Source organism: Symphalangus syndactylus, chromosome 15, assembly GCF_028878055.3.
Source record: "Symphalangus syndactylus isolate Jambi chromosome 15, NHGRI_mSymSyn1-v2.1_pri, whole genome shotgun sequence".
NCBI classification, from domain to species: Eukaryota; Metazoa; Chordata; class Mammalia; order Primates; family Hylobatidae; genus Symphalangus; species Symphalangus syndactylus.
Genome location: NC_072437.2, coordinates 86,967,438 through 86,985,998, shown reverse-complemented (window position 1 = coordinate 86,985,998; position 18,561 = coordinate 86,967,438). Strand labels below are relative to the sequence as shown.

At 38.8% G+C, this 18,561-nt stretch overlaps 1 protein-coding gene and 1 long non-coding RNA gene across 6 annotated transcripts in view; one reads left to right on the top strand and one right to left on the bottom strand.

Moving 5' to 3' along the window:
* CDADC1 (cytidine and dCMP deaminase domain containing 1) overlaps positions 1-18,514 on the bottom strand; it is a 54,417-nt gene extending 35,903 nt beyond the window's left edge. For 2 of the 5 annotated variants that reach the window (XM_063619168.1, XM_055244304.2), the window contains exons 1-4: positions 18,212-18,514; positions 17,363-17,460; positions 10,427-10,501; positions 6,820-6,997 (exon numbers count right to left, since the gene is read on the bottom strand). In XM_063619168.1, the coding sequence (XP_063475238.1) occupies positions 6,820-6,997; positions 10,427-10,501; positions 17,363-17,460; positions 18,212-18,293 (433 nt within the window). In that variant the 5' untranslated portion in view covers positions 18,294-18,514. Of the gene's footprint in view, positions 1-369; positions 750-6,819; positions 6,998-10,426; positions 10,502-17,362; positions 17,461-17,861; positions 18,178-18,211 lie in introns of those variants that run through there. The other 3 variants (XM_063619169.1, XM_063619171.1, XM_063619170.1) reach the window with 3 other exon arrangements.
* LOC134732660 (uncharacterized) overlaps positions 18,074-18,561 on the top strand; it is a 45,086-nt gene continuing 44,598 nt past the window's right edge. The window contains exon 1 of the long non-coding RNA XR_010116057.1: positions 18,074-18,177. This is a non-coding gene — a long non-coding RNA (uncharacterized lncRNA). The remainder of the gene's footprint in view (positions 18,178-18,561) is intronic.

The window sequence follows — 18,561 nt, the reverse complement described above, 5'->3', positions numbered from 1 at the left end:
ACAATTTGTAAAAGAGAAAACATAACAGGATAACAAACGTGAAAAAATATTTTAATTTGTATTTGAAATTGAACGATGAGATGCCTTATACATAGTTAAGTACACAAATGTTCGTCAATTAATGAACAGTTTACAACAAAGAGACCCCTTTGCTAGTATTGCATGTAATGTCAGCTAGGAGAGACTTTTTTTCTGTGATTGTACCCAGAAGCAAATAGAAATATAGCCCACAGAGTGTTCTACTCTTCAAAATAATTGATGAACTAAAAAGTCTCAGTTAAACAAATGAACATTCTATCCACTCCCTGGTACTCCTGAGTCACTGTGGCTTATGCTGCAAAGCAATTTTGAAGGCCTCAAACCTCATACCAGAGTGTTTCCTCCGGTTGCATTTCACCTTCCCTCTGTTCGAGTTCTCATAATCCATTTCCTAACCAGCAGTGATGGTAAAACCTTTCATCTAGGCATCTTAGCTGCTCCCAGTAATCCTGATTCAAGAGGGGAAAAATCCTCTTTAGACAGACATTTGTGTATTAGTGGCAAATGCTGAAGCAGAGTTTCTCAAATTTTTTGATCTCAGGATTCCTTAACACTCTTAAAAATTATTGAGGACCCCAAAGAGCTTTTATTTATGTGGAATATATCTACTGATATTTATTGTACTTGAAAATTAAAACAAAATTTAAAATATTAATTCATTAAAAATAACAATAATCTGTTATACATTAATATAAATAACATTAGCTTTATGAAAAAAACTATTTTCCAAAACAAAAATTTGTAAGAATGAGATTGTTTTAAATTTTTACAAATATCTTTAATATTTAGATTAATAGTAAAAGGAAAAACAATAGTTATCAGCAGTATTAAGAACAGTGGAAGGACAAAACTGAGCAGCAGAATTCGTACAGACATTTAAGTTTAAATTCTAATAGCCCAATTGAGATTTTCAGTGAGGGTTTGTTTTGCCCTTTGGCCTCATGAATGGGTTTCATGAAGGGTTTCATGGATGGGCTTCAGTGGCCTATAAACTCTGTAAATTCTATTCTAAATTTTGCACATTTATTGTGTTCTGGTTAATTCCAGAAGACATTTCAAACATTTTTCTTACATCATATAATCAAAGTACTTAAATAAATTGACAATTATAAAAATAGATTGGTGAAATGCACCTTATACTTTAATAAAAAATGTTTTCAGAAATAGATAAGTGAAAGCTGAGTGTTTCTTTGATAGATTCCCCTGTACTATAGGAGTGATAATTGCAGCTATTGCAATAGTAGTAATTGTTAAATGGATACTAATGAATAGCACAGCATAGTGAGTAAGAGTTTATATAGCACAGGCTCTAGAATCAGATTAAGTAGGTTCAAATACCAGTTCTGCCAGTAACTGGTTTTAGAACCTGGGGCAAGTTAAATAATGTCTCCCAGCCTCAGTTTCCCTATTTGTAAAATGGGGGAAATAATGGTAGCTACCTCATAATTCATTATGAATTCAGTGAGTTAAACTTGAAAAGACTTATTACAGTAGCTGGCACATAAAGACTTGATAGTAGTTTATATGGATGCTATCTCACATTGGCATACATGGAATTAATAGTGTATCACTATACCTTTTTTTTTTTTTAAATAGAGACCAGTCTGTCACCCAGGCTGGAGTGCAGTGGTGACATCATAGCTCATTGTAACTTCTAACTCCCATACTCTACCAATCCTCCTGCCTCAGCATCCAGATTGGCTGTGATTGCAGGTGTGCACCACCACACCCAGCTACTTTTTTTTTTTTTTTGGTAGAGACGGGGTTCTCGCTATGTTGCCTAGGCTGGTCTCAGGCTCCTGGCCTCAGGCGGTCCTCCCACTGGCCTCACAATGTTGGGATTGCAGGTGTGGGCCACTGCACCTGGCCTGTACTATGCTATCAATTCCATATATGGAAAGGTGTTTTCCCTTTCAGAGCTCTTTAAAGCTCTGCAGAAGATTTACATGTGTTTATAGAGCTAAGAGAAATCAGGGAGTGGAAATTGAGTGTGTAATAGAAATTAAACTCTTCATGTTTTATAATCATGCATAATTTCTATCTTCATTCTCCAAAGTTGCCTAAAGCACCATCACAGTTAGGAAACTTCCATTGTGAATTACCTTATTTCCAAAAGCAAGTACCCAAATAATTGTCTCAAGGGAGGAAGGACAAAACTGTTGCAAGCTAAAATATTTGGGGATTTGTGTGACTTGACTAGGGAACCACAGGGTTTTATAATGCCTGATCTAGCCCTGTGCCTAACAGTTTATTTAAATCTTAATGCTAATGTTAATTAGTTCCCAGTTGGTTGACCTTATAAGAAAACACTGTGTGGTATTTTAATGTGGTAAACATGTGAATGAAGGCCTGTGGCTCAGTTAATCACTGCCACAACTTTGAGCTGTGGGTTTTACTGGTGGAAGGAACTTTAACAGGTCTTCACTCTTGTCATTAGATATCAGAGAACTGAAATTAGTTGGAATTGTAAGCAGTGAATAGATGTGTTGTTAGAATGATTCCATCACTTATATATTGTTTAAAATTCTAATAAAGTAACTTGCTTTGTAAAAAAAAAAATTGGCTTAATAGAAGACAGCTGGATGCTCAGATTTGCTTCTGTTTTCAATCTGTTGCAATATGTTGTTTTCATTGAAGTATAGGAAAATTATCTGGCCTCATATAGATATGTGGTTGAAAAAGGAGTATTTTAACAGCCATTTCAGATACTTGTCAATATTCTTCTTTGGCACTACATAAAAATTTGACAAGGGATAGTTTCTTAAAGGTTAGTTACAATGTAGAATCTGAAACCATATCAACAAACTTTTTGAACTGTTACGTTAAAGTCCGTTGGTCTGTCTTGCACTTAGAATGGCTTTTACTCATGCATGATTTTGTAGCATTCATTGTGCATTGGTCATCCGGAAAACAATGATTTACTGATTTTACAATATTAAAAAAAATCCCATTCATTAATGTCACCACCAATCCCATCAAAAGAGTCTACGTGGTGAGATGCTGTCAGGCTCATAATAGAGAATATGAGTTTTCCAAAATTCTAATTTTCACTTGATAGCTCAAATTTTATCACTGGCAACAAATACTGTCAGTTGTCTATCTGAAAGTGACAGGTTCACTATATTTTCAAGAAAATATCTGCCAAATATCCAAGTCTAACTAACCATTGTCAGTTCATGATGTTCCATTAAAAAAGTAGAGAAGTCAGTCTGCAACTCAAACAATCATATACATGGTTTTCCTTAAAGCCATCTTCATACCTTAGGTCTGTAGCAAAAGCACTTTATACCCACCTCCTGTTTCCTCACACAGAATATTAAAAAGATGCAGACTCAAGTCGGGATTTAATAAAATTAATACTTTTTACTGTTTCATCAAGGACCTTCTTATGTAAAACTGGTTTTCTTTTTTCCCTCTGAGTGCAATGAAGAGTATGACGACTACCAGTGCAGTTTGGCACCACTCTCTTAATGATATGCAAACAGTCCGGGCGCGGTGGTTCACGCCTGTAATCCCAGCACTTTGGGAGGCCGAGGTGGGCAGATCATGAGTCAGAAGTTCGAGACCAGCCTGACCAACGTCGTGAAGCCTCGTCTCTACTAAAAGTACAAAAATTAGCTGGGCATGCTGGTGCGCGCTTGTAATCCCAGCTACTCAGGAGGCTGAGGCAGGGGAATTGCTTGAACCTGGGAGGCAGGGGTTGCAATGAGCTGAAATTGTGCCACTGCACTCCAGCCTGGGTGACAGAGCGAGACTCTGTCTCAAAAAAAAAAATAAAATAAAAATAAAGATATGGAAACAGTAGTTTTACCTATCATTGTTTTGGTACCATTAGTACGAATGTAGTGTTTTTGTTTTTGCTTTTTGGGACAGGGTCTCACTCTGTGGCCCAGGCTGGAGTGCACTGGTGAGGCACGATCACAGCTCACCACAACCTTTGCATCCCAGGCTCCAGTGGTCCTCCTACCTCAGCCTCCCGAGTAGCTGGGACTACAGGTGCGCACCACCACGCCTAGCTAATTTTTCTATTTTTAGTAGATACGGGGTTTCTCCACATTGCCCTGGCTGGTCTCAAACTCTTGGGCTCAAGCAATCCACTTGCCTCAGCCTCACAAAATGCTGGGGCTACAGGCATGAGCCACCATGCCAAGCCTGAAGGTTGTGTTATTATGAAAATAACATTGACCTCGTGGACCATCAGGAGTCCACAGACCACACTTGGAGAACCACTGCACTACAACAATCTTTGCCTTGTAACTGAGGTAACAGCAATTCTAACTAAAGTAATCTAGCTATAGCATGGGGTTCAACCATGCCACCTTCCTAAGATAACTAAATATAATACATAAGCCTAATCTAACATAGCAATTTTGTTTATATATTGTCCAACACCAATATACAAGCATTTCCATTGTAGGTCCTTCCTGACTTTCCATACTTCATTATCTTTCTTGTCAGGAAGAAATGTCTTAAGACATCAAGCAGTGATGAGTTACCTGCAGTCTCCTATTCTTCCCTCTAATTTGTGGCTCCGAGGCTATTAAGACTGCTTTTGGCACAGTTAGCTCAGCACAAAGCACAACTATCTTTTACTCGTTTTTCTCCCTTGATCTGGAACAGATCAGCCAACAAATGTTTTGGTTCTTTCACATTCTTTCATTTCTGTATCAATGTCATCATCTGAACCCTATTTGTACCTTGCCTAATGCAATAGTCTACTAATCAAGCTCCCAATCTCTAATCTCTCCCTGCTCCAATTCAATAACAGCAATAACAACAAAAATTTCAATCATGTTACATCTTTCTCAAGAATCTTCAATGTCTCCACATTACCTATGAACAGAAACTGTAGGTCAGTTGAACATGGGTGATAAAATGCATGTCCAATCTACCTGGTTAGTTGGGAAAAGGTGAAAAAAAATGCTACCACCACTTTCATACCTATCTTCTCAATGTATTGGTAACTGCAGTTGAGAATATAGAATCCAATCACTACCACAGGTACCTACCTGCTCGAAATACTTGTTGCAGGCCGAGAGGTTTCTAGCCACATGATCCATTTCTTCTAGTTCTGCCATTTATAGCTCAAGGCACTGACCTTGACATAGATCTGATCATTACTCTTAAGGCTTTGATGTAAATAAAAATAGCTCTTTCTCACAACAGGCCTAGGAACTCTGTTTTATAAGATAAAGTCCAAAGGCTCTATAGTTCTTCAAAGTTCTCCACTATCATTATAATTCATCTGCCACTATTCTTCAAGAATAATTTTCCATTTCAAATACTGACGCTAGAACTTTGCTTCTTCCAACTTGATGACTCCATATGCACTGTTCCCCCTGACCAGGAATGTGCTCCTCTTCCTCTACCTATGACACATCAAGATCAAGCTTAAGCCCCAGCCTTTCATAATATGGCAATCTGCAGGGATCACTATTTCTCCTCTGAGACCAAATATCACTTACAACCTGTATCACTGATTTGGTACTAGATAATGCATCATATTAAATTGTTATTTTGGCCCCCAAATAACACCTCAAGGGTAAAGATTAGGAACCACATTAGTTTTTTTGTTTGTTTTTTGATCTGCCATGATGCCTATGCAACAAGATGCATATTTTTTAAATGAAAGAATGGTCGGCATATACCTGGGTGCAAAACAGAATCATAAGCACAAAGAGGTTTAGTGAATTACCTGGTGTGGATGGATGGCTATACATTAAAAATTTGTGTTCCTCCTTCCAAAGTGTAGAGTAGTCACTGAAAGACAGCTGCTCAGTGGGAACAACAGTTCCCACAATGGATGAGAACAGAATGATGTATGTGACTTCCAGGTCAGGGTTTTTAAGAAGCAGGTTCACCCTCTCTACTCATTCTTTCTCAGTCTGCCTCTGGATACAGAGGACTCAAACCCCTAGAGATGACAACAGCAATGAGACAGAAGATGCCTAGCCCAGGAATCAACCAAATGGAGAAAGCTGCCTGCTGTTTAGCAACACATGTGCTGGACTATTATACAGTGTGATAAATATCTAGTACATTAAGTCACTGAAATTTTGTTTTGTTATAGCAGTTAGCATTAGTCTACTCATACACTGAGGGTCATTTAATAGGTTAGTAGACATGAATGAGACCAGAATCCATGTTTTCCGATGCTTACTCTTATAATGTATCAAACTGTCTTCAGATATATATTTATATATTTTTTATTTTATGTTTTAGAGACAGGGTCTTGCTCTGTCACTCAGGCTGGAGTGCAGTGGAGCAATCATAGCTCACTACAGCCTTGAACTCCCGGGCTTGAGCAATTCTCCTGCCTCAGCCTTATGAGCAGCTGGGATTACAGGTGCAAGCCATAGCACCTGACTTTCAGATATATATTTCTAAATTATCTCTGTGGTATTTGGCAAATGTGTTCCCACTGACTGCTCTCAGACAAATGCTCTTTTCTTCTTTTTTTTTTTCTGGAGACAAGGTCTTGTTCTGTCACCCAGGTTAGAGTGCAGTGGCACAATCACGGGTCATTGTATCCTTGACATCCTGGGCTCAAGCAATCCTCCCACCTCATTATCTCGAGTAGTGGGAACTACAGACATGCACCACCATGCCTAGCTAACTTATTTTTTGTAGTGATGGGGTCTCCCTATGTTGCACAGGCTATTCTTGAACTCCTGGGCTCAGGCGATCCTCCTGTTTGTCCTCCCAAAGTGCTGGGATGAACCACCACGCCCATCCCAGATAAATACTCTTAATCCCCAACAAACCCTTTTCTTCACTTACCATTTACAATCATTTTCAAACAAGCAGAACATGGTTTTCTGGAAAAATAAAGATCACAGTTTTTCAGCCTTGACCCATGTTTAATAAGAGCAATCTGCCCGGCATGTAAATCTTCACTAGAACAGTGGAGACCAACAATTTTCATGTTTTTCACCACCACAAGACCAGTTCTCTTTACCTACATTAAGATATAAAATAACAACTTATTAGTTATAACACCTAATAATCATATTATGAATTATACTTGAATTATTAATAAAAATGGAAGTTTTGTTTAATTCTTTATCTAAACAGAGTTTGTACAAAGCACATTTCTCATTAGATCCAAAAAGCTTCTGAAACTTTAGTGTTGACTTTAGGCCAGAAATTTTCTAAACCTAGGCTCTACTAATCAAACAATTAAGCAGGTAATCATCATTAATTTGTTCTAGTTAAATATTAGATACATTATAACCTAGTAAAGGGCAAGAACTAGGTCAATTTGACTTGTTTCTTATAGGATTGAGTGTAGCACCATTTAGTATTAAGCTTCTAGATGGTAATAAAGAATATAAAGCCCTGATTTTACACATGGATTAGTAAAGCTCAGAAAGTTTACATGACTTTCTGAAAGACCCACAGATGGTAAAAGGCAGAACTAAAGCAGAGGTCATCTTAAATTCTAACATATTTTAGATATTGACCAAAGTAAAGATAATTCTCAATTTCTTTCTAGAAACTACTGGCTGTATCAATTTTTAGCACTATGGCAGTCTAGTCTACTATAGTTGGGTCCCACCTCCTACTATAGGTAAGTTATAAAAACAAAAAGAAGGAAGACATACCATCAAGTGTCAAAAAGGATGAGAGAACTTGATGTCAGAGTAGTGAGCTTGAGCTATCTTAGCAATATTCCACAAAGCAGGGACTGGCTGAGCCTGATTTAAGCCCTGCAGACTGGGGACTGACTGGGGTTCTAAGCACTTCCAGTGAATCTCTTTGAGTGAAGGTTTTGTGTTACTATTGAACCTAAACTTAAGCAAATACTAATCAAAGCTGGTATAACAATATCAGATAAAACAGACTAAGGTTAAAAAAAAAGTCAGTTCTGCATAAGGCACAAAACAGTCTATGCTGTTTTCACAGCAAAAGCCTCTGAAGTAAGGAATATAAACCTGATCCTTGGGCTTGGGACTGACTGTTACATGAGGGGAGTTTGGGCTAAGGAGAGGGTGTCCCTATTCCCTATCTCCTTCCAAAGAGATTTAACCGTATACTTATCCCTCAGTACAGCATATCTGAAATCACTTTAAGGATCGAAGCAAAGTGATATTAACTAGTCATGTTTCAGTTTCAGTTTTGAGTATAAATGTTTGAGATTATGGAGAATAATCTGTAAAATATCTAAAAAAGAAGCAACAGAGAAGATTTTATGGAATTCCATTTCTGAGTTAACCAACCATCTCCTAAACTAGAAGGACATTTAAAAAGGAATACAAAAATCTCTGCTTTACAAAATATATACCTAAGAATGTATGTAAAATATGAAAAACCTATCTATATTGGCTTTTAGAATAAGCTTTAAATTGACCTTGAATTTGTGAACACTTTCCCCTCCCTACCAAAATTTCTTGAGTTTTATGCTCCTCAAATGCGAAGTATATATTATTATTGAATTCTGAATACTTTTAATAAGTTTATTTATTTATTTATTTGAGACAGAGTCTCACTCTGTCACCCAGGCTGGATGGATGGATTGATTGATTGATTGACTGATTTGAGACAGAGTTTCGCTCTGTTGCCCAGGCTGGAGTACAGTGGCACGATCTCGGCTCACTGCAAGCTCCGCCTCCCGGGTTCATGCCATTCTCCTGCCTCAGCCTCTGGAGTAGCTGAGTAGCTCCTGCCATGCTCGGCTAATTTTTTGTATTTTTAGTAGAGACGGGGTTTCACTATGTTAGCCAGGATGGTCTTGATCTCTGGACCTTGTGATCCGCCCGCCTCGGCCTCCCAAAGTGCTGGGATTACAGGCGTGAGCCACTGTGCCTGGCCAATAAGTATCATCTTGGAAAAGAAGTAATGCTGCCTCATCAAAAGATCTTGACAGAGCTCCTGTTGTTAAATTGAATCAACGTGACCAGTGGAAGTGGCTGCAAGGGAATGATTTCAGCTTTAGATTTTCCTAGTTAAGCAGACAGAAATAAAGCCAGAACAAAACATAAAAAAAAAAATTGTTCCTATCAAGTGAGAAGCACACTCATCAACTTATTTGTTATTAGAACAATCTTTTGGGTCGAGTTTATTTATCACTTTTTTGTCTAGAGTCCTTTTTACCTCAGAAAATATGTATTTTTTCATTTTGCACCTAGGTAAGGCCAAAATATCAAGTTTGAGACAAAGATTTTTCCATCCCAAACTCAACAAAACAAATAAAAGCTCAAGTTGCATTCCATTTCGGCACTTCCATTTACCGCAACTCCCAGAGGACTGAATCTTTTCAGTGAATCACTGCTCTGAATTTGATTTTGCTTCACTTCGCTAACATTTTGGCAAGTCATCTATTTGATCCTAGTCACAGAGTTTTACACTAAAACACGGGCAAAAGCGGACAGTCTGTTTTGTATATGGACTAGTACATTGACTTAAATGGTGATCCACTATTTTTTTTCCCTTGGCCTTTCTTATTATGAAAACATGTAAATATTCTGAGGCAGATTATTTCTATATTCCTACTGGGCTCACTCTCAGAATGAATTAGGAAATCTCTAGGAATATACATCAGAATCATCAAGGTAACTCTTCAAAGCATACATGCTTAGTCTCCACTCTGCACCCAATGAATTGGAACCTCTGGAAAACTCAAAGGAATAAAGTAACAAGGAAATACTATACAATATTAAAAAGAACAAGGTTCATCTTTCAAGTCTGCACTTTGATTTTACCCTACTTACCAGCTAATAAGTTAACCCGTTACTGTTTCATGGATATTAGCAGAAAACATGAAACTTCTGGGTTAGAAACAATGAACTTTATTATTTGCAGCACAGCAGTCAGTATGAGCATCATTTCTGTTTCCTGCCCTCAAGCCCCATGAGGGGTAATACAGATGGGCACAGATGGCTGCCTGGACACAGGGTGGGTAGTGTTATAGGAGAGGAACACTGAGCTTGAGGGTCCTACTGTTTCACAGCAGAAAGTAAGCCAGATTGCTCTTTGTCCTGGAGGGAGACATTACCTCAACCTTCAAGGCTGATCACTGCAAACACAACTCTGAGAAACGACCCAGGTAAAAAGTGGTTAGGGCCTTGCATTCTTGGCATACCCAGCAAGGTGTGTGGGAGTGTGAGAGAACTAAGGGAGAGTATTTCTTAACCCATCTATATGAACTATCAAGAGTTTTTTTTTTTTTAAAAGCAAGATGTAGGATGTAGCATAGAATAATCCCATCTGTACTTTTTTTTTCTAAAAAAAGGAGTGACATATAGTCTTGTAAATATACAGACCATTTTTAGAAGAGTATTTTAAAAACTCCCTTGACAGTAGAAATTGAGGCACTTTTATTCTACTTTATACTATTCGTTTTGCTTTGTTATTATGAGCATATATATGTGAAATCATAAAAATTTACCTGTCTTTTGTCAGTAGATACTCTGGTCATCTCTTCATTATCTCCTAAGGGTCCATGCTTTCCCTCTTCATTTTTCTAATAAAAATCAGATTAAGGAAAAAAAAATATTAGCACATAAGACATATGACTAATTCAATATTCCCATATTTAAAGGCTGGCTTCCTTGGCTTTGACAATTTTTCTCCATGATGAAACTCTACATTGACTTCCCACTTTGTTCGGATCAAGTTCATACTACTTTACCTAGTAAATAAAACTTTATAATCTATCTCCTATGTACTTTCCCAAAACATAGAAGGATTGGAAATTGTAATCAGAAAATAAAATTCTGAAGTTTATGGTTTCACAATTGTGGCAGTTTTGAGTAATGGAAAAGTCCAAAGTGTGGCCATGAATGACTAAAGTGGAATAGAGGTAAATTAATTGGAATTGAGAAGATAAGGAACTATGTAGCAAAGGTATTAGATCGGGATTGTGGTAGGCAGGATAATGCCCCGCCAGAGATCTCCTTGTCCCAGTCGCTGGAGCCTGTGACTATGTTTTGTTACATGGCAAGGAGAAATCAGGTTGCAGCTGGAACTGAGGCACTAACCACCTACCTTGAGATAGGGAGATTATCCTTGATTATCTGATTGGCCCGATGTTATCACAAGGGTCATTATGAGTAAAAGAGGGGTGTGGGAGAGTCAGTGATGCAACATGAAAGACCTGACTGGCCATTGCTGTCTTTGAAGATGGAAGTGGCCCATGAGCCAAGGAAAACAGCCCATCTCCACAGGCAGAAAAGGCAAGGAAAGGTCCTCCCCTAGAGTGTCTGAAGGGAATTTGGCTTTGCCAACACTTTGATTTTAGCCCAGTAAGACTCATTTCAGACCTCTTACCTACAGAACTGTATAATAAATTTGTGTTGTTTTAAGCCACCAACTTTGTGGTCATCTGTTATAGCAGCAATAGAAAACTAATACAGGCATATCCATGAGGGAAAAAGTGAAAACTTGAAGTAGAAAGAAAGTTTTGATGCAGGGACCAAAGTCCTTCATTTATTAGTTCAACAAATACTTACTGAACCCTTGCTATATGACAGCCTAATTGCTCAAGATGCAGCTCTCATAGGGCTTATGATTTATGAAAACAGGAAAGTGACTATGAAGTAAGTTGATTAAGACGAAGAAAGTGACATAGAATTCTGTGAGCTCCAAAATAAGTGGGATAGCCGGGTGCAGTGGCTCATGCCTGTAATCCCAGCACTTTGGGAGGCCAAGGTGGGCAGATCACGAGGTCAAGAGTTCGAGACCAGCCTGGCCAACATAGTGAAACCCTGTCTCTACTAAAAATACAAAAATTAGTTGGGCATGGTGGCACGCGCCTGTAGTCCCAGCTATTTGGGAGGCTGAGGCAGGAGAATTGCTTGAACCCGGGAGACGGAGGTTGCGGTAAGCCGAGATCAGGCCACTGCACTCCAGCCTGGGCAACAGAGCAAGACTCCGTTTCCAAAAAAAAAAAAAAAAAAGAAAAAAAAAGGTGGGATAGTTAATATATTGATAAAGTTTTAAAGTAGGAATGGGAAACTTTGTAAATGTTGACCTGCTAGTCTTATAAAAGAAAGAACCTTCAAAAAGAAGTTTACAAGAAAACCCATGTTCTGGGAATGAGGTTTCTGTTCAGACAGAACAGGAAGTAGAGGAAGTGATGGTGTCAGTGGAAAAACGGTAAGGATGTGGGTGCTAGTAGTGGTAATAATTATATGAGTGATGATAATAACAGTACCTAACATCTACTGCATGTTTATCATGTACCAGGCCCTAAATTATCTCATTTAATCCTTATAACTTTATAAAGTAGCTCCTATTATCCTCATTTTACAAATGAGGAAATTGTGGCTGAGAGAGATTAAATAACTCAACCATAGTCACAAGGTAATTAAGTGGATATGCCAGATCCAGCCCAAGATCCACTGTCTTAACCATTATGCTACATTGCTTCTGTTCTGGAAAAGTACAGTGAGGGCCTTTAGCATAAGGTACCAGAAGACACAATGGAAAGAGTTAGGAGGCTAGGTGCGGTGGCTCATGCCTGTAATCCTAACACTTCAGGAGGCTGAGGCAGTGGACTGCTTGAGCCCAGGAGTTAGCGACCAGTCTGGGCAACATGGCAAGACCACATCTCTACTAAAATAAATAAATAAATAAATAAATAAGGAGACAAGAACAACAACAACAATAACAACAAAAAAACACATAGTACCTAACATGTGCCAGGCACTAAGACCTTTACAAATATTAACTCATTCATTTCTCATAAAAGCCTCATGTAGTAGATACTAGTAACATTTCATTTTACAGATGAGGAAGCTGACACAGAGAGGTAAAGTTACCCAAAGTTATACAACTAGTAAGAGGCGGAGCCAGAGTCTGAACCCAGGCAGGTTGGCTGTAAAACCACTGGCTACTCTAAATTACTAGACTAAGGTGCTACTCCAATGTTTATGCTAACATTACAGCATAAGTATTTTCTTATGTTAAGTGAAAAGGATAGGATCCAGAGTTAAATGATCTCATGTAAGTAAAGAAAATAAGAGAAAAAAGACTGAGAAACAATTTTTAAAAAGTAATTAGTCTCTAGGAGGTGGAATTATGATAAAATCTTTCTTCTGTCCATTTTAAAAATAACAAACATATATTACTTTGGTAACTCATAAAAATACTTTTAGTAAGACAAAAGGTTGGTAAAGTATCAAAAGCAGTATTTCCAATACAATTACATGTCTAATTGCATCTTGGTGTTTCTGTGATTTACTCTGTACAGCAAAAGCAGACTAAAGAATTTAAGTGAAACAATCTTATTACTTTAGCTTAAAGAAGATTTTTTTTCTCTTATTGGAAAAAGTTTGTACTCAACTCTACGAATACCATGTGCAAATAATACTGGAAAAAATATACTATAGTAAATGGTAAAGAAATATTAGGCACAAAATAGGGCAACATTTTGAGGAATTTAATATTTCCACAAGTATAAACGCAATGGCAGCATATACTATATGTATATGAAATTTAGATGTATTCTTACTGTATAATTTAAAGTTAATAACTTATCAACCCTGTAACAGTACCGAAACTGTCAAATACAAAATTGTATTCCTGCTATGACTGCAACTAACTGCAAAATTTTGTGGATATTAACTAGTACAAAAAGGAAATCCAAGAGAAAAAAATATAGTTTTTAAAAATGTTGCAGCTATAGATTCAGTTTCAATGACAATGTTTGTACAATAAATAACACTATAAAAGTGGAGTATAATATGCTCCCTTTCATTCTGTATTCTTCCCCCACACTATCATTGGTCTTGCTTTTTTGCAATGGCCATGATATCAGAAGAACTAATGAAATTATATACTTCTGCTTTATTGACATTAAATATACAAGTAATTGACAACCTACAATCATGTTCTAAATACTTGGTAAATCTCCCTTTTTGGAATTTAAAACACATTTTTCTCATATAAACAATGTTAAAAATGACCGTCAAGTTCCCAAGCTAACACGCAAAAGCCTATTTCACCCAGATCACTGCCAGAGTAATCCTGAGGCTCTCCCTCCCCAAGTGCCTTGGAGTCCCAAGGCCTGTAGGTAAGAACAGAAGTAAAGGCCTACCCAAGACCACGGTGAGAGGATTGTAGTCCTAGGACACATGGGTGTGGGAGCACAGCTGGAAAGACACCAATGCAGTGAATAGGAGCTGGGCAAGCTCCAGGACCAGGAGCTAAGAGTGACAACCTTTCATATAGCCAAGTCAATCCTAGTTCCAGGTTGCCTGGCTTTCTGAAGACATGGATGTTGTTTTGATACCTTCTGTACTCATTTCTATGTGTTTTAATTTTCCATTTAAAAGCCTTAAATAGACATGCATATGAGTCAGATTTCTAAATAAGATCCCAAATAAAATATTTGAAACAAAAGATTTATTTTCATTTAGAAAACTTCCATGATGCCCACCAGATGAAGGAATGAGATGCCAGGAAAACTTAGAGTCGTTGGCTTGGGAGAAAATAGAGGGTCATAACCTTGATCTTTTGTTAAACATGATATAAAGTTGCATAAAATTTTGTTGCTAATATAGTTTTGAAATTTCCTTGGTAGCATTTTTTTTTAAACAAAATGCTAACTGAAAGCTTCACCTCAGTTTTCTGAGATCCACAGTTTTCTCTATATAGTATGAGGAAACAGTAGGGTGTGTATTATTTGCAAACAAACTTCAACAATTTGTTGGCCAATCAATTCCTTCCTAATAGAAACATAAATATCATTTCTCACTAATTAAATATAACTTGTGCCTGTTGAAAAAAAAACTTAATTTCAGCACAGGATGTAGTGTGTATGTAAAAAAATAGAACTAACACGAGATCAAATCTGGATATTTACAAAAGAAAGAACGCCTTTTCAAAATTTGTATTCAATCCCTAATATGTCCAGTTTTTAAAAGTCTTTTTTTCTTTTCTTTTTTTTGAGACAGAGTCTCACTGTGTCGCCAGGGTGGAGTGCAGTGGCGTGATCTCAGCTCAATGCAATCTCTGCCTCCCGGGTTCAAGTGATTCTCCTGCCTCAGCCTCCTAAGTAGCTGGGACTACAGGCACGCACCACCACGCCCAGCTACTTTTTGTATTTTTGGCAGAGACAGGGTTTCACCATGTTGGCCAAGATGGTCTCGATCTCTTGACCTTGTGATCTGCCTGCCTCGGCCTCCCAAAGTGCTGGGATTACAGGCGTGAGCCACTGCACCTGGCCTAAAAGTCTTAAATCTCTAAATATTTGTTTCTAATCTGGCTCTTCCAAATAAATTTTATCTGAAAACAAAACAAAACAAAAAAAAACAACAATACACAAAATCCCTAACAGCTTGGAAATCTACTTTCATAAAATAATACTAAGCTATTAACAAGTAGAAGGAATAAAGGAATTTCAAAATTAATGAAGGAAATGAAGAGCTTTCTCAGCCATTAATAAAATGTAGAGCCAGAGTGGGGGGATGTAGGTGAGAAATATGGAGTAACGATGTATAATATTTTAAATAATGTTTTACTATCTATAAAACACTTCACATAGGAATTGGGGGAGGAAACTACACCAAGAGATATCATTTTATTATGAGAAGTGAATATCCTCACATCCTGTTAAAATTCCTCAGTGCAATTCCTATATTGATAGGATAAAATCTAAACTCCTTTGCAAGGCATACAATGCTTTTTATGATATGATTCCTGTCTACATTGTCAAGCTCCTTTCCAGACTCTTCCCTCTACCTAACTTCACTTTCTGGCCTGAGGACCACAAATTCTCTCATTCCTCCAAGCTTTTCCATGTAGAGTTCCTTGGCTTGGGCAAAGTCCACTCATTCTTCACGTCTCAGTGCAAATACGACCTTCTCTGTGAATCCTTCCTTCACTTCCCCATATAGAGCCTGGCTCCCAGTCTTGCCAACATCTCTGCTTATACTATGTACTCACTCCACCAATTCTGTTTTAATTATTTAAATGCCTAGTGTTTCTTCTCATTAGAAAATAAAGACCATGTTTTTTCTGCTTTGTATGTCCAGTGCCAAGCACAAAACCTCATCCACAGTAAAATGAAAAGAGTAGGTGGTCTCCTAAGAGTACTGTGGGAATTTAAGGATTTATAGTCTTTCTCTGGAAAATCTAAAGCAACCTTTCAGCAGAATTATGGGCAAGTTGGAAACCTCAGCGAGTACATGCAGAATATAACTACAACTTTGTAAGAGTAAAAATAAAAAACCTCATGATTAAGATTGGAAGTATCAAAATGTTAACAGTAATGTTGTTAGAAGTGGTGAGAAGCCATGGGTAATTTTCTGCCCCACCTCCTCCTTTTACCTCTGTTTTCAAAAAAGTCTTAAATGCTCGACTTAACCTAATACTATTTTCCAATGGCCGTGGCCCCCCATAAAAATTAATGCCAACATCCTAAGCTTCCAAAATTATCAAACAGAAATGATGAGAACCTAGCATCATGCCATTCCAAGCATGGAGGAAAATGAGAATCTAGCACCTTGTTGCCTCAAGGGTAGGAGAAAGAAAAGATGTAGGATGTCTATACTTCCAATTGCAATATATTGGCTTTTATGATTATTCTTACTATACATTTCTGATCTTTTTTTTTGAGACGGAGTCTTGCTCTGTCGCCCAGGCTGGAGTGCAGTGGTGCAATCTCAGCTCACCGTAACCTCCAACAATTCGTTCAAGCGATTCTCATGCCTCAGCCTCCCAAGTAGCTGGGACTACAGGCGGATACCACCATGCCTGGCTAATTTTTGTACGTTTAGTAGAGACGGGGTTTCACTATGTTGCCCAGGCTGGTTTGGAACTCCTGACCTCAGGTGATCCACCCGCCTCAGCCTCACAAAGTGCTAGGACTACAGGCGTGAGCCACTGCACACAGCCCATTTCTAATCTGTTTTGATCCTGTCTTTCAAGATCCAAAAAGAGACCACTTCCATCCAACATTAACCAATTAGCACTCATATAATGGTAGATGCTAAAGGGTATATGCTAGGTAAAATAAGACATGGTCTCTATCTCCGCAATTTATATATTTCTGTGGCAGAGGGGTAAACTACCTAGATAAAACACCAACAGTATATATAACTGGGGGAAATTATGTGGTATAGACAATAATCTTATTAGCCGAACTGACATATGAATACCATTAGTACCTGATAAACATGGCAGTCTGAGAAAGTATTTTTAGAATGGAAGATGACTTACTACGGCTAGGAATTATAAACTGTCATGTTAATCAATAAAGGTATTTTTTAAATCTTAAGGCTTGTTAAGTTTGGTTTTAGGTATGACAGAAACTGGAGCAATAAACTCAGATTTTAAACCATTGCTTTTCTAAGGGAAAAAACTATGAAACAAATTATACCTGAGATTTTTGCCGCTGGTCTTCTACTGCTGGGAAGAGCTCCATCCAGAGGCTGAGCAGAGTGAAAAGGTTGACTTTAGAAAGCCTTGGTATCTGACCTAAAAAAGAGACGACAAACACTTAAAAACGTGTTACTAATGGTGAAAAAGGGAGCCAATCTCAATGCCACTTAGGTGCTGCAGCCTAAGCCCAGCTGCTTTCGCATGAAGCACAGAAAAAGATTAGGGGACAAGAGAGTCAGAGGTATCTTAGCAGGGACGCTTCAGCCTTACTCGTGGTTACCTCCTTCTCCACTTAAAAAGTTGAGCCTTCTTTCTCCAGCCCTCACCCTGCAGGAAAAAACGGTACAGCTAATACACATAGCTGGGGGGGACAACCCAAAGCAAGCTGTGAAAAGTCTTCGCATCTGACGTCGTCGTGGTGCAAGCTTTTCTTCGGACTGTGATGGGGCGTTGCTAAAAGGAAAGCGATTAGACCACAGCCCGAAAAATGCGCTGACCTTCGACGGTAAAGCAGTCGAAATACAGGAAAGCGTCACGTGCGGTTAATTTGGAAATCAAGGCAAAAGCGCGGTTTGTTAATGTTCAGGCACTTTGACCTCAGAGGCCCCAGCTCTAGGTCCTGTTAGAAGTAGCTAAGAGGGGTAAAACGCGAGACTTCGAAAGCCAGTGCGACCGAGCCGATTGGTCCTGGCGACCGAGGAGGGGACACGCAGAGGGCGAGCAGGAGACATCCAAAAGCAGCAGGTGAGGCAAAGAGGCCCAGACAAGGAATCTGGAGTTCAATGACGGGAGACGCACAGGGCAGAGCGAAAGGTAGGGTGGCGGGAACAGGGTCCCGGACACTCACCGGTCATGCTGCCAGTCTGGGTGCTGACTGACCGCCCGGCCCTCGCGCTCTCCAGATTTTGCATCTGCCCAGCTTCTTTCATCCCAAACCTAGCGTCCTCTGCTGCCAAGGAAACCTCTCCCAGTCAGACATGATCTTGCCCCTAGCGTCCCCGCCTCTCGCCTCCTCTCAGAAACTGTAAGGCAACGGCCCACTAGGCGCAGCCAGATGACGCCTCAAGCTTGACCGCCACTTCAGGGCTCCTCGTGTGACGTCATAGAGAGGCGGGGCTGCGGCGTCAGAGGGCTGCCCGTCGGCCGGAGACCGAGTTAAGCAGCGAGCTGTAAATCGCTTGAGACCTGTATTTGGTT